We start from the raw sequence: 15,505 nt of genomic DNA on the forward strand, positions 1-15,505 counted from the left end.
AGGACTACACAGAGAAACCCTGTCGCGAAAATAAACAAAACAAACAAAAAAGTCTTGGTAGTTGGGCTGATATTCTATATAATCAGTTCCGGGGATGTGTGTAGCATAAAAACCTCTCAAATTGTCTCTAGAGCTTGGCTACTTAAACTGTATGTGATGTCCTAAAAAAAAAAAAAGAAGTGGCATGTGTAAAAGGTTTATGAATGTGTAATGACCAAAAAGTAACTCAGAGTCAGAGATGAATGTGGTGGCACATGCCTGTAATCTTAACACTTAAGAGACGTAAGTAAGAGGTTCACGAGTTCAAGGCCAACCTCAGCTACATAGTGAGCTCCGGGTCAGCTTGTGCTACATGACACCTTGTCTCAAAACAACAATCTCATGTGACTTCACAGCAACCTTCACAGCAATATATATGTATATATATTGAGAGAGAGAGAGAGAGAGAGAGAGAGAGAGAGAGAGAGAGAGAGAGAGAGACACCAGGCTGGCTTTGAACTCACAGAGATTCACCTGCCACTGTCTCCTGAGTGCTGGGATTAGAGGCATGCACCACCATCACAAAGCACCACAAGCATACTTTGTATTGTACATTCTGTCACACCATATAATACCAACAGACACTGTTGGAAACATTGGACTCAGATTCAAGATTATTGAATGCTACAACTTGCAATCTTTTTAGTGTACATATTTTTTTCCTGCTATTGTAGAAACATCATAGTTTAATTATGAAAAACAAAGGCAATCAATAAAGTATACAATTAGGGTCTCCTTGGTTGTATTCTTCTGAGTTTCAAAAATGGCTATATTTGTGCTGATGAATTGATAGCATAGGGGAAACAGGAGAAGAAAACCTAGAGAGGGAGACCATAGGACATAGGCGTTATAAAGAGAGAAAGAGGGAAATGGGAGAGAGATTTTACTGGGATGGGGAAAAGGGTAATACAGAGGGAGATAAAGGAAAGAGAGGTAAAGAATACTAAAGATGTTTGAAAATGTCACAAGGAAACATAATTTTATTAGGTTACTTAAAAAAGATATATAACATGGGTGCATGTGTGTATAGTGTGATATTATGCCACATAGGACAATAGTGGTCTTCCCAGGAGCCATAAGCTATCTAATAAGTGCCTGAGTATGTGAGGCAAGGAAAATTTATATTTGAGTTGTTGGTGAAGGGGGTCCAAGAGATCACCCAGAACAGTATAGGCTATTGTAGTTGCCCTTGTTTGCCTCCCAGAACTTGAAGGTAAGGCCCTGTTTCTGAATACACTGTATGCTTGAAACACAGGACTTGGAGGAATCAAGTTAGATCTGACCTCAAAGTCTCCTCAGTGACGATTAGCTCTTACTGGAAGGAAGCTTCCAAGGGAGAAAGTAATCCATAGTCCTCTCTAGATACAAATGCAAGCCTTCAAACCATAACAAGGATCAGCCTGAAAAACTATCTTCAATGGTAAAATAGTGGCACTTATATCTTGGGGGTAAACAACCAGCTATCTAATTAGACTTAAGAACCACTCAGTACCAGGGACTCATGCCTGGTATTATAAACCTAGTCAATTGTCCATGACTGGAGAGGTAATAGAACCTATTGGAGAAACTATGACTATAATTTTCTTAAATCAATATAGCTTCTAACTGTATTCTAAAACAATTTTTGTTATACCTACACATAAATGTACCTCTCTCTCCTTATCAAAGAAGCTTTTTTATAGCAGACAGAGACTACTATAGAGAGATCCACAAGTGGCCAAAAACAGGTCATAAGTGATCATGTCATGCCAAGCCCCAGTTGGTAAACCTTCAACCCAACCTCTATCTTTAAGGCTCAGAGAACACTGTGGGAGAGAAGGCAGAAAGATTATAAAAAGTCAGAGGACCAGAACGTCTGATGAGAGATAGTGTCTTCTAGATATGACAGGTATGCTGCACCTGTGAAATCTCAACAATATGGTTGCCTAAACAAGACCTGCAAAATAACAACAGTTGACATATTGATGGGGATGGGGGAGATTTCACAAAGTCCTACCCCTAGATGAAGAGCCCCACAGTCAGTGGCTTCTAATTAATTAGTTTTTCCCATGGATAAGACCTAGGATAAGTTATCTGATCCCAATTGGTCAGCTCTAAAACCTTGTACATATAAGAAACACCATATGGACTTAGGTGTGTGTGTGTGTGTGTGTGTGTGTGTGTGTGTGTGTGTATGTGTGTGTGTGTGTGTGTGTGTGTATGTGTATCAATAATAAAATAATTAAGGAAAAAGAGGTCAGGAATCTGAGAGGGAGGAGTTAGAGGGGGAAGGATGTGTGTCGAAATGATACAAAATACAGTATACTCATTTAAATTTCTAAAATGGCCATAAATATACTTCTGCCACAATTGTCTAACATTCACAATTATAAAAATCAAAATATTGATCAATTCTAAAAAATATTGAAGATAATCTATGAACTACATAATCAAATATTCAGCCAAGGCTTAATTATTTACATAAATAAACAAAGGGCATCTACCTCATTGGTGTGCAAATTTGCTTCCATCTTTATTAAGTTTGTAAAATTGTATGTTTATCAAAGTATTATCTTATGACTTATTAACAGCAAATGTTTGATTTGTTTACCTATTACCCAGGGTTATGTAAAAATTTCTCATGTGAAGAGGGGTGGCAAGTAGAAAAAGTTTAAGGAGTGTTACTCCAGAGGAGGAACTTGCCTAATTAATCAAGGCATTCAGCATAGCACCTTTGTAGCATGTGCTACACTATCAATAAGGATTTGGTGACAGCAGTTCATTGACCAAATGGCAAGGACTTAAAACTCAGGGATTAAAAAGACCATGCTTTAGTTTCCTCGTCTAGTATATCTTCACTTCCAGTCCCACAACCCCCCACTAGAGGCTTCAAGTTGAGGCTGGCTTCCAGGCTTCCTTAGTAGACAAATCACCACTCTAATTTTCTATTTTTTTTGTTAGATCCCCAAGAGATAAGGATGGAGTAGAGACCCTAGGTTGTACAGTGCAGGATCTCCTCCATCCCCCAGTGCAGTGTTTCCCCGTGTGTCTGGTCAGTAGATCAGGCAGAGAGTCTCTCACCAAAATAAAGGCCAATCAGTACTGGCTTCTTGGATTTCCTAATTGCCTTTTCTCCTTTTTTATACGAGCTGATTTCATTCATATATACGTATGTATATATGTATAAATGTATATATACATTTGTAATCAGATTTGTATGGCTCTGAAATGACAATGTGCCCGGGAAGGTGGGAATGAAGCTTGCCAGAACAACCAGGCATGATGATCCATTCGGGATCTGCAGAAAGGGAGAGGTAAAGAAGGCAATGGCAGTCTAGTGGTCATGAATGGTAGCAACACTAAGCAAAAATGTCAGAGTGGGGGCATACAACATATAGTGCATTCTGTAACACATGAGTCATCACAAAGTAGATGCCTCCATATCTGCAAATGATTCCTCCCCACAACTTAAATCCTTGGCTTTCAGGTATTTTACATCAAGTTTAATAATATTTGCTTAGAACCTACATGCTCCTCACTTCTAGGATACTTACAATGTTAAATACTGTGTAAATAGTTGTTTTTTTTTTTAACTGTTTGGGGAATAATGGCAAAAAACAAAAGAATTCTGTATATGCTCAATATAAATACAAATGTAACCACAGTAGGCCTGACTACACACTGTCCACCAGCAACAAAATGACATTTTCTCCTATCCTCGGTTAGTCAAATCCACAATTTGGGGCTCTTGGGTATGGGGGGGAGCCTGAATTTGTTTTTACAGTCCTCCACGCCTTTCCTTGGACACCTAATAATCATTCATGAACCACTAAAATGATAGAGCTAGTGAAAGCTCCAACAGAATTGTCTGGTAAAGACTAATAAATACTTGGGGAGCAAAGAAATTTCTGTGTTTTAGGGGCAGATGGGAAAGAAAGAACTTTCTTGTACACCTTTGTTGGCAGTCTCTGAGTCTTCACATTCTTTTTAGATACAATTCTCTCCGTTGTACAATAGTCCGATTTTACGAGAAAATTGGAAGGTTATTAAAAAAGAAAAAAAAAAAAAAAACACCCAAGGAATGAAAACTACTGTGAACATTTTTGAGTTGCAGAGCGCGGGGAGCACGTTTTCCCCAAGCGACTTCCCCTACGCAGTGAATTTCAACAGCTGGTTAAGACTTAGTCATAAATGCTTTTACGTTATTGTGCTTAAAAAACATGGCATGTTCTTGCGTTTTATGCTCTAGTGGACTAGTGGATTCTGGTCTTGGGTCTATAGCTGGGAAATTTAGAGCAAGACCTAGATTTCAGTCTGGGGGTCTTTGTTTCTCCGTTGTGAGAAGTGAGTAGAACAAAAATTACCAGTTAGATTTCAATGTGACCTGGCTTCCTGGCCAGCACTAGCTTTCTAGGGTCTCCGCTCAAACTGTGGGGTCATAGACACTGAGTAAAGAGCAAAGAGAGGGTTCTGGAGTCCAATGTAAGGGTTCTATGTAGATCGCCTGAAGATCTCCTAGCTAGGTTGTGAGTTTGCCACCAGCCTAGATGTCCTCTCATAGTTGTGTCCCCTGTTTCGATCCAGGAGACGGTGGGCGTTCCTCTGCCGGCTCCTGTGGCTTCGCCTACTTTGCAGTGGCTAGAGCTTTGAGTAGTCAACAGACCAAAGGCTCAGCCTCCACCCCCAGGTGCGCAGAGGGGAGGACCCCAGGCGTCTAGGGTCTGAGGGCGGGTGAAGAGCGGTGACTGCCCTCTCCAGGAGTCAGTCCTGAGCAGGCTGCGTCCGGGTGCAGCACCGTCCTCCAGGCTCTCCTTTCTCTCAGAGGTGGCCCGGGGGCGGACTGACGTGGCGGCGCCCGTCCAGGCCGCGGTGCGGATTCCCGAAGCTGGGGGAGGTGGCGTGAAGAGGGAGGGTAAGAAGGAGGAGCGAGAGGAGCCGGAGAAGGCAGTCAGGGGAGGAGCTGCTAGAGAGGAGGGAGGGCGGGCCGAGTTGCTGAAGAGAGGTGGAGCTCCAGAGGGAAATGGAGGAGGAGCTGAGAGGGCAATGGAGAGAAGGGAGAGGCGGAGTAAGGGGCGGGGGAGGAGGAGGAAGCCTAGGTCCAGAGCAGAGGTGGAGCCTTGGAGGAAGATGGAATGAAGAGCAGCAAGAAGGGGCGTGGCGAGCCTGGAGGGGGCGGGGCCTCGGAACACCCCGCCCTCCCGACCGGGCTGTGTGGAGCGAAGATGGCCGGACCGGCCTCTGGAGCGGAGGAGCCGCCGATAGAGGTGGCTGTAGCTCCGGCTTGGGGACGGTGACTTCGCGCGTGGCAGCTTCCTGGGCCATCCCAGCGCAGCGGACAGCGCAGCTAGCGGCTCACGAAGCCTGTCGGGCGCCGGTGCGCGGGCGCCCAGCAGAGGATGCGCCGGGTGCAGCGGGCGGCTCCCCGCAGCCGCCCCCGCGCCCCGGGCGCCCGGCCTTAGTGCTGGCGGAGGAGGCGGCGCGCGCGGGGCGGCCGGGCGGCGGCGGGGCCCGAGCCGTCATGCCTTGGTTGAGTGGCGGCCGGCGGCGACGGCGGGGTCAGTCGCGGGAGGCCCAGCTGGAGCCACCGCCTCCTGCTCAGCCCCAGCGGGAGCCGCCAGCGCCCCCCGTCGCCGTCCCGGCACCCTCGGTGCCCTCGGTGCTGCCTCAGCCACGGGCCCGTGAGAGCTCCGAGCTGCCGCTGCCCGCAGGCTGGGAGGAGGCGCGCGACTACGACGGCCGCGTCTTCTACATTGACCACAACACTCGCCAGACGTCGTGGATTGATCCCCGCGACCGGTAAGTGGGCCATAGGGGACAGAGTAACTGAGCGAAAGTTCCACCACGGGGGGATGTGCTGACGATACGTCCTGCCCCAGCGTGGAACAGCGAGGAGTGCTCTAGGTGTCCCTGTCCCTGGGCCCCCGGATCAGGATAGGTGCGGAGATGGGGATCGGGGCGCTTCTATTCTCAGGATTGGAGCTTTTCTGTAGTCCCTCAGTCCTGGTTGTCGTTGTAGCGATTCCAACCTTTGGGCCCAGGGAGAGGATGGAGTACAGGAGGCCCCTAGGTCTAAGAGAAGTTCCTGTATCCCTGGTGTTGAGATGAGGATTTGTGCTTCTCCACCGCACATCCCCTACTCCCAGTACTTTGGCTGAGGACGGGAGGCGACCGCTTTAGAAGGATAAACTCCTATCTTCTCCCGGGCCCTGGTCGTGGGGCGGACACTGAATTGATTCCCTCACGTCACCCGCTGTCCAGGGCCTGGGAGCCGGGCCCCTGGAATTTCCTTTCTGGAGTCTGACGGATGGCCCTCTTTTCCTTTTTCTGTGGTGGCCTCGCCCATCTATACCCCGGGCCTTTAGCGGCCCACCACCCCAGCTTTGGCGGGACAGGGATTCCCAGCCCCTGGCAGATGTGAGATGCGCTGTCACCTTGGATCACAAATGTGTGCGCCAGTTTTCAGAATGAGAGAATGAGTTCCCTGCTTGGAGGGTTCAGCCTGGTTTTCGTCCAAAACCTGGTGCCAGATGGGTATTAAAAGTATTCCCAACCCTTCTGGACTTAGGAGAGGCTGTTCCTAAACTTTTTTGGTGCTCTAGTGCCTTTAAAATCAAGTGAGTTAAAATTCTGTTTGAAATAGCCTTGCGTATTGTGTCCAGAATGGGATATGATTAGTCCCATATGCTTTTGGAATAAATGAAAAACAAGAGTTGAATTTAAGTTTCCTTTTCGTGCATGATATGCACAGGGCACGAAGTTGTCCAGTTCATGTAAATAAATCTGATCAAGTAAAAACAGATTCTTCTAAAAGCACTACCAGATTTCATTTAATTAATGTCATGTAATAAAGTTTCTCCTGCTTCCATTGAGTCAACTGCTTTTGGAGACATGCTGTGTGTGTGCGCGCGCGCGCGCGCGCACGTGCGTGTGCGTGTGCGTGTGCGTGTGCGTGTGCGTGTGCGTGTGCGTGTGCGTGTGTGTGTGTGTGTGTGTGTGTAAGTAAATGTGAATTCTGTTGAAACCCAGCATTTCCACTGGTTATCTGATATCTTGTCCTCACTAGAGCAAGTTCTCTCCACCCTGTCCTGAATGCCAAAAAGGAAATACTGTAGGCTTCCTAGTGATTTCAAGACTTGAAAAGGCCCGTGTGGTGACATTGTGCCTGCTTCCTCCCACCTACACAGGAAAGGCAGCTTGCATGGCACTGCTGTTTGAAAATAAACTTTTGAGGAGGAAAACTGCTAACTTTTTTGAAGATTTCTATGGGTTTAGATAGGGTAACACAAATCTAAACAATCATTGTTCCTGAACATTCTCTCTAACCTTTGCAGACCTCTGGATACAGACAGAAACCTACATAAATCCAATCTCAGCTTTATGGGTTCAAAAATTCTTATTTTGAAAATCAGGTGACGTATAATTGTAACCAAGTGTGAGAGCCCCATCTGTTTGATGAAACCTTGGATGATGCTGAAATGTGATGCTCTTATGTTGTTGTATGCCTATTAAAATCCTGAACAAATTAAAACAGTGTTTAAAGCAGGTCATGGCAGCACATGTCTATAATCCCTTGGGAGGCTGAGACAGGAAGATCAAGAGTTCGAGGCAAGGAGACAAGTCTGTGCTACATTGCAAGACTTGGCCTAGAAAAAAAAAAGGTGTTTTGCTTAGGAAAGGCAAAGACCTACTTTATACAGCTAATATAACAGCTGTGGTTACCCTGCAAAAGAGATTTATAATAAAATATGTAAATGTAAATATTTCATTTTAATGGTGTAGCCGGCAACATAGGTGCATAGGTCCTACAGGAATCATCTTCTAGAATCTTCATTCACCTATATAGATTTTGCTTTCCACAAATCTGTTTTGCTCCTAAATAACATTTTTTACTTATTTCAGATATAGCTTAGGTTGCAAGTTTTCAAAAGTACCCTTTCTAAATGGTAAGTGTTGATTGAATGAACAAAGTGGATATCTTACATTTTTTTTGTAAAGTAAAAACACGTGTGTACTTTCCTGAGACATTGTTTTTATAGTGAGTGAAAATTCAGCTGGGGACAGCTTGAACTTCAGCTCCCATAATACCTTGCACGAAATATGTATGGAATGTTCAGCAAGCCACAAACATTTCAGTGGAGCCTGCTGAAGGGTGTGCTAGTCATTCTTCCTCTTTGAAAACACAAGGTTGCCAATTTTTATAGGTGACTAGGAATTCTCTAAGGTTGTAATTAACTTTTATTATATGAACAAAGCTGCATATCAGAGCACTATGCTTTCTCCATGTATATCTGACAGGTTTTGAAGCTTGTTTCATTCAGAGGACTGGAAAATGGTGGTCAAGAAATGTTTAATCATATAGCTTCCAAACAGAGAAATGATAGGAGAGGCAAATATAAATAAAATGAAAGTATGGAGGAGTAAATGAATGTGCTAGTTTAGATGAAAATTGTTGAGTTTTGACATTATTTCATACATAATTATTAATATCATTAATAGCATGAAGTATACTGCTGTAAAAAATTAACTGAGTTCCAGAGGATATAAACAAAATCTCTTCTACAATGTAAAAATAATTCTCTTCAGTGTTATTTTAATAACATTAGATATTTCCAGTTCAGCATATTGGTGAATTATTGCACCTCTAAAGTTTAAAATAGTAATGAAGAGCATGTGATTATAAGGAGCCATCTTTACAGATATGGCTACACATGTCCATGAAAAAGAAGGTCTATATTTTATTGACAGAACTTTTTAGCTTGACTGTGAACCACCCTTCAGTTTAAATTTATTATTTTTATACATAGATAACTGTTGGTATGATTTCCATAGTTAGCTCAATGTATTCATAAATGTTGTTGGGAAAGAATTTTCCCAGGTTTTTTGGTATGAAGTTAATTTGAATAAGTCATGTGGGATTTATATTATACATGTATTATCTTAGTGTACAATGACCACCTGATAGAAAGTTATTTCTTGTAGAAAATAATTACAAATCTTTTAAAATCTATCTTTCTTTCTTTCTTTCTTTCTTTCTTTCTTTCTTTCTTTCTTTCTTTCTCAGTTTATATCTCAATTGCAGCCTCCCTGATTACAAATCTTATACTTGGAAAATATAGGACAATTTTTTGCTTGTTTTTTAAAAGTAATTTAGTGCCTTTAACAGTAATGTGTATATGTGCTTTCTGCATCGTTCTATTGTATTATGCTGTTCAAGGATCCACTTGTTGAAACTGGACATTTTGTTTCTTGTACCCTAGTGGTGTTATGAAGTACTGGGAATGAAGAACAAGCAGTGGGAAAAATCACATTTAAGAGCCACAAGATAGTGGCTAAAGGTGCCTGATGCCAAGCCTGATGACCTTAGCTCCCTGCCCAGGACTCATGTGGTAGAAGGAGAGAACTGACTCCTAAAAGTTGTCCTCTGACCTCTACATGCATACTCTGGCACATTCCCTTCTCCAAATTAAAAATAAATCGCTGTAAAATCATATTTGAGATCAGAGCTGAGTGTAAATAATTGTGGACTGCTATGATTATGTCATGGCATCAGAGTTGAGGGCCATTTGTTCACTACATAGGGTTTGACCTGGTACTACATGTAAGAATTCTATGGTATATTAAAAGTTATCCTCCTTCTTGTCTTTGTACAGGAAAGAACACACAAATTTATTATATGCCCAAGACATGGAAGTATTTGACTCCAAGCTTTGCCTTAAGGAGAAAACATTCCTTGGCTCTGGTATTTGCAAAGTTGGAGCCTTCTATAACAGAGCCAGATAACACTGCTACCTTCTTGGAACCACATTCAGTATTAATTAATAGGAGCTTGACTATATTTACCTCACAGAGTCTATTTCTGGGTTATGCGAACTGTCTAAGTTGAGCTTTCTGATAAACAACTTAATGATTTTTCCATTTTTCATTCTTAAAGATTATAGATAGTGTTTGTATGAACACGGGGGGGGGGGAGTTTTTGGCTTTAAAAGCCATCAGGGGTCAGGCCCTGGAAAGAATCTTCCTTTTGTATCCATTTTGATGTCAAGTACCACTTTTCAGTCTAATATTTTTTTTCTTTTTCTCCCTTCCCTTTTTTTTTCCTCCAAGAAAAGTAAATGGAAAAGTCATTGATTTCCAAAAATAGCTCTCGGATGTTTAGAAATATCCAAGTTTCCTTCTCTTTCCTTTCACTCTGATTTGGGAAGTGGAAATAATATGTATCACAATTTCTGGCAGGTTTACTTCAGGAAATTGTGGGTCAAGTGACATGACAGGGTCACCTGGTAAGCCTGAGGTAGGCCTTTTGGTTTCTTCCCTGGGGCCTTCTGCTGATGTCTGCCTTTCCAATAAATTCAATAAAATTAATCTGATGGGTTAAAAGTAAAGGTAAATACTATAAAGCTCAATTGTATCCATCTAAATCTAATAAAACAAAGAAATATTTATGAAGAGTCTTGACCTTATGCTGGGACTGTACGTGGAAATCAGTTTTTGTTGTCGATGTTTTGTTTTTTTTAATAGGAAATAGTAAACATATTGTTTTTTTTAAAAAGGTGATAAAAATCATGGGGCATAACCTGATTAATTCAGTTCCATAGGTGAAAATAACTTCCAAGGAATGGAGGAAAGGTTCTTTTTGTTTAACATACACTATTTATTTATTGTATATATTTTCTTAAGAATTTCATACATGTATATAATGTGTTTTGATCTGCTCTGTCCCTGTTCCTTCCCTTCTAATTCCTCCTCTATTTTTCCTCAACACTTTTCCCTTCCAACTTTATCTATTCTCTTTTTCAAAACTTACTGAATCCCCCTAGAGCTTGCTGCATCTATGTGCGTGGGTAATAGGATCACCATCTACTGGGGCATGGGTAGTCTTTCAGGGATTTTTATCCCTAAAGAAAAATTCCTCAATTGCCAACAGGGGTGAGACTTCATGAGGCCCTACTTTATCCATGCCACAATTTTTGGCCTACTTGTTTTTGTTCAGGGTGTAAGCAGAGTCACAGCTGCTGTGAGTTCAGTTGTACAATGGCCCGTTGGTCCTGTCATGTCTAGAAGTATCTTATTCTTTGTACCTTAACCAGTTATGAGTTTCTGTGTTAATTGCTATCTTCTACAAAAGCCTCTGTCTCTGATGTCTCTGATGAGGGATGAGAGAACTCTTGACTTATAGGTGTATATGGATAAGAGCTTAAGGGACAGTTTAATTCTATGTTAGTTTACTATTAGGTTCTCCCCTAGGGGCTATGATCTAGTAAGTCACAGTATTTTTGGCTCAGTTAACACTACTAGGAATTAATTCTATTTTATAGAATGGGCTTTAAATCCAATCAGAAGGTAGTTGACTACTTCGATAGCATACCAGTGAGCATATCTTGCAGGGTTTACATTTGAATCCAGGAAACTAGTAAGGGGTCATAGGATGGATTTCAAGGTAAGGGGATTGATCACAGATGGTATGAAGGGAGAAAGGAAAATATGGAACAAGAATGACTAAATGGTGTGGGAGATGGTAGGACAGGTTAAAGGAGGGAGTATGGGGAGGGATAACTTAACACTGAAGACCTTGAAAACCTATTATTGTAGATACTTCTTGAAACATATACATATACACATACAAAAAGAGTTTAAATGGAGTTACCTTATATTGGAGTTGGGGCGAGAAAGGCCTCTTTGGACACCATAAACTAGTAAACATAAAATCTAGTGCTAGGTATGGGCCACCTTTTTTTTTTTTTGAGTTGTTGGCCAGTGTGTTTCTAACCGTGCTCCACCCAAAAGTCTCAGACTGATGCCATTGTTCTTGGTTATCCTTAAGAACTTCATGATAAGACCTTATTACCGATGTATTTGGGTCACGGGATATGGAGAAATCAAACTGGTACTGACCTCTATTTCCAGTACCGGAGGGAGAAAAGTATTCATCAGTTTCAGTCTGCTAGGAGAGCTCCTTTGAATATGAAGTGGTTTTTATCCTTGTCCATCAGTGTCTTGGGGTAAGATATTCAAGTGCTTATAGAACTGAGTAAGATAAAGAGGTGCATGAAAAAAAATGCTAGAGATGAAGAAATGCTGAGCATATTCCAAACAAGTGAGAGAATGAACTGATATGACTGGCTCCGAGGTTGTATGTAAAGGCCTGAAGACTTGGGCCAGACCATTCCTAGCTGAGATTTCCACAGTCTTAAGGCCAGAAAAGCTAGGAACATCTTGTTCAAACTCCTCTCTTCACACTTGAGAGGCCAGCCAAGTGGTGTGTTCTATCAGTGGTTAGAAGGGCATGGGCTCTCCTGACCCTTGACCCATTGCTTTTTCTAGCATGCAACTTAACCACTCAGTCCACACCGGTTTGAAGTATCCTACCTCTGTTCATTCAGTTGCTCATCTCTTCCACAGGGCATGTTGTGCAGCTTCTCTTTCTCTTTGGCAAATTTTCTCCAAGGTTCAGGACTCTAATTGCTGCACTCATGTCTTTTTTTTTTTTTTTTTTTTTTACAGTAAGACCTCATCATGCAGTAAGGTTTCTCTCCACTGAGATTCCATGCCTTTTTTTCCCCACTGCTGGGGACAGATCTTAGGAGTTTGTTAGTGTCAAGCAAACACCTATGGTTGAGTCAAAACCCACCCCCTGGCTCTGTGGATGGGGTAGACATATGTTAGGTATGTATCATGTGCCAAACATTTGCGTGTATGCTTTCATCAGAAGCCCATCATAGCTGGAAGAGGTGTATATGAACACATGATTAAACTGAGGCCAACGGGAGGCTGACTCAGAGACCTCTTTCCCACAGTCAAAGAACAGGATACTTGACCCTCCCCTGAGTTGGCTATATTTTATGCCCTTTGTACTGTGCTGGGCCCTCTGGTTATTTTATCTTGCATTCATTGTTTTTTGATGTTGATTCCCCTCTGAGGTATCATGACCCCTTAAAGACAGATATATTAATGTCTTATTCTCTGTTAATAAGTTACCTTCCATGGCAAGATAAACTTTGCAGATACAATTATGTTAAGGGTCCTGTGATAGGGAGATGATCCTGCCTTATCTGGGTGGGCCCAGTATCACTATGGGGCTTACTGGAGGGAGCAGGAAGATGAGGATAAGAGAGAAGTGAAGATATGACAGTGAAAGCACATGGCCACGAACCAAGAAATGCAGGCAGCCTTTAGAAACTAGAAAAGACAAATGGAGGATGCTTTCCTGGAATCTGCAGAAAGGACTTCTGCCCTATAGATACCTTGACTTCTAAGAAGCACAGCAAAACTGATGCAACTAAACCTGTGAGGTATAATTCACTTGTTTTAGTTGAAGCCCTTTGGTTTTTGGCCATTTGTCACAGCATCAATAGACATAACTACCATATACCTATGCTTTGTGTCTTGGAGAGAATGGAAGTACCTGGTGGTCAGCTTGCTGTTTTTGAAAGCAGCCTCTCATTTGTCACATGCCAGTGAAGAAGCAGGCGCTGTGCATTTTCCACCAGTTCTGCTCTAGGACTCACCTTTCTTGTGGCTTGAGGGTGGAGTCTTATGTTGAGACTTATATATACTACACCCTGTCCTCTGTGATGGGCTGTTCAAATAAGGGTGGTGGGCAGGTTGGCTATCTGACAGTATTGGAAGATTAGAGACAATTAGAGGCTTTCCTAAGCGATGATGGGCTTGCACTAGAGAGATCTGGATTCTAGTTCTAGAAAAGGCAAGGCTTGTGCTGGAGAATTTGGGAAGAATACAAGAAATGCAAAGGGTTTTGATAATTCTTAAGATATGGCTAGTGACATGATTAGGGACCTCAAACTTCTTGCTGCAATCTTCAGAGGAGCTGGACTCAAAAGGACTTCTTTTAGCCATTCTTAAGAGGCCTTCATTCCTGTCATGTTGTGTGTTCAATAATATAGCTATAAGAGAGAAACATATTGGGTCACTTGGAATGACTTTACAGTCCTCAAAGATATCCAGACCATGAAAGTGTTAGTAGACAAGGGTTTCTATGATATAGTAGTCTTGGTGTTTCCGGACAGAGATTTGTTTGTTTGTAGCACAGGATAGTTAGCATTATCCCAGACCTCTGTATATTAGATCTAGATACTCAAGTTTTGGTGATCAGAAATTTTTTCAGACATTTTCACATGCCTTTGGCAGGACGGCAATATTTCTTTTTTACCATGCTTTGATGACTTACTGCATTTTGATTCTAGCAGATTGATAGCTCCTGTGATACCACATGTAAGTAGGTAAGACCATTGAAGACTGACTTGTTTCTGTATTTGCATGAAGAACAGAAGTTATACTTAGGCATCTGAAAATCCTTGAACCAGCACTTCAAACTTTGGGAATATATATTAGATGCATATTGCTCTATTATGAGGGTAATCTCAGCTGATAGATATTTATGGTATATATGTATATACAGTGGCACAGAGGAAAATGAATGTTTTTACATTTCATTGTGTAGCAATCTGGAACTGAGGTGGTTCCCTATGTTAAATGTGTGATGGTGCATGTATGTACACTTATGTATGGTATCAGCTGCCTACGATGCTTTCAGACATTGAGTCCCCACTTAAATGCACAGAAAAGCAGTGAGAGGGTTGCTTCTGCCATTGCTCAGGTCTTAAAAAAAATGCAGAACAAGCACACACACACATCTCAAAAGGCTGCCTATGGGCTGTGGGATTCCCAGATTTTCAGCTGGAAATTTCTCTATTTCTTTAAATGGAAGGAGCTCAGGGAAAGAGTGGGAAGAAGATGAGAGGAATGTTGATGCAGAGAACGAGGAGTGCAGCCAGGCTGTCTGTGCCACCCCCAGATGGCTAGCTGTGCAGTGTTGGTGGGTGGGCCAGACAGGACATCCTGAGCAGCTCCTAAGTATCAGCCTCATTCCTACCAGGTGAGAGAACTCCTACCTGGAACTTAGCTGTGCATATAACCTCATGGCTAGTTCAACCTTCAAAAACTCTGTGTCTCAGGATATGGAGTTGACTCAATTTTTCTTTTAAAATAATTAGTCTTCTCTATTGCTTTGTTTTAAACATTTGAAATTTAATTCACATACTATAAGATAACCCATTTTAAAGGGGTACAACTTAGTGGCTTTAGTCTATCTATTCATAAAGTTGCCAGCCACTAATTCTTGTTACTCCTCCCCAAAGAAACCATATGTTCATTAACAGCCATTTCATGTTTCCCCAAAGCCAGTCAACCACTAATCAATTTTCCATGTGTATCATCTCATAAATGTCTTATGAGGTTGTCCCTGGATACTTCTTTATAATACTTCTGTGGGTCTTTTTCAAAATGAAAAGTTAGGAAAAGGAGATTGGGGATTGAAGGAACTAAGCAAAAATATGTTGTTGTTGTTGTTTTTAATCCCCTTTCTTTTAACTCATTAATATCTTATTCTTCTTTGTCTACATAGTACCTGATATATAGTAGCATTCCTTGATAAATACTGACTATAATCATGCTTATGGGGCCAAGCTTA

At 42.0% G+C, this 15,505-nt stretch overlaps 1 protein-coding gene across 3 annotated transcripts in view; it reads left to right on the top strand.

Annotated features, from left to right (window-relative positions):
* Window positions 1-5,203: 5,203 nt before the first annotated feature.
* Wwc3 (WWC family member 3) overlaps window positions 5,204-15,505 on the top strand; it is a 106,764-nt gene continuing 96,462 nt past the window's right edge. For all 3 annotated transcript variants that reach the window (XM_076918716.1, XM_076918717.1, XM_034485673.2), the window contains exon 1: window positions 5,204-5,814. In XM_076918716.1, the coding sequence (XP_076774831.1) occupies window positions 5,537-5,814 (278 nt within the window). In that variant the 5' untranslated portion in view covers window positions 5,204-5,536. The remainder of the gene's footprint in view (window positions 5,815-15,505) is intronic.

Source organism: Arvicanthis niloticus, chromosome X (assembly GCF_011762505.2).
Source record: "Arvicanthis niloticus isolate mArvNil1 chromosome X, mArvNil1.pat.X, whole genome shotgun sequence".
In the NCBI taxonomy this organism is placed as follows: domain Eukaryota; kingdom Metazoa; phylum Chordata; class Mammalia; order Rodentia; family Muridae; genus Arvicanthis; species Arvicanthis niloticus.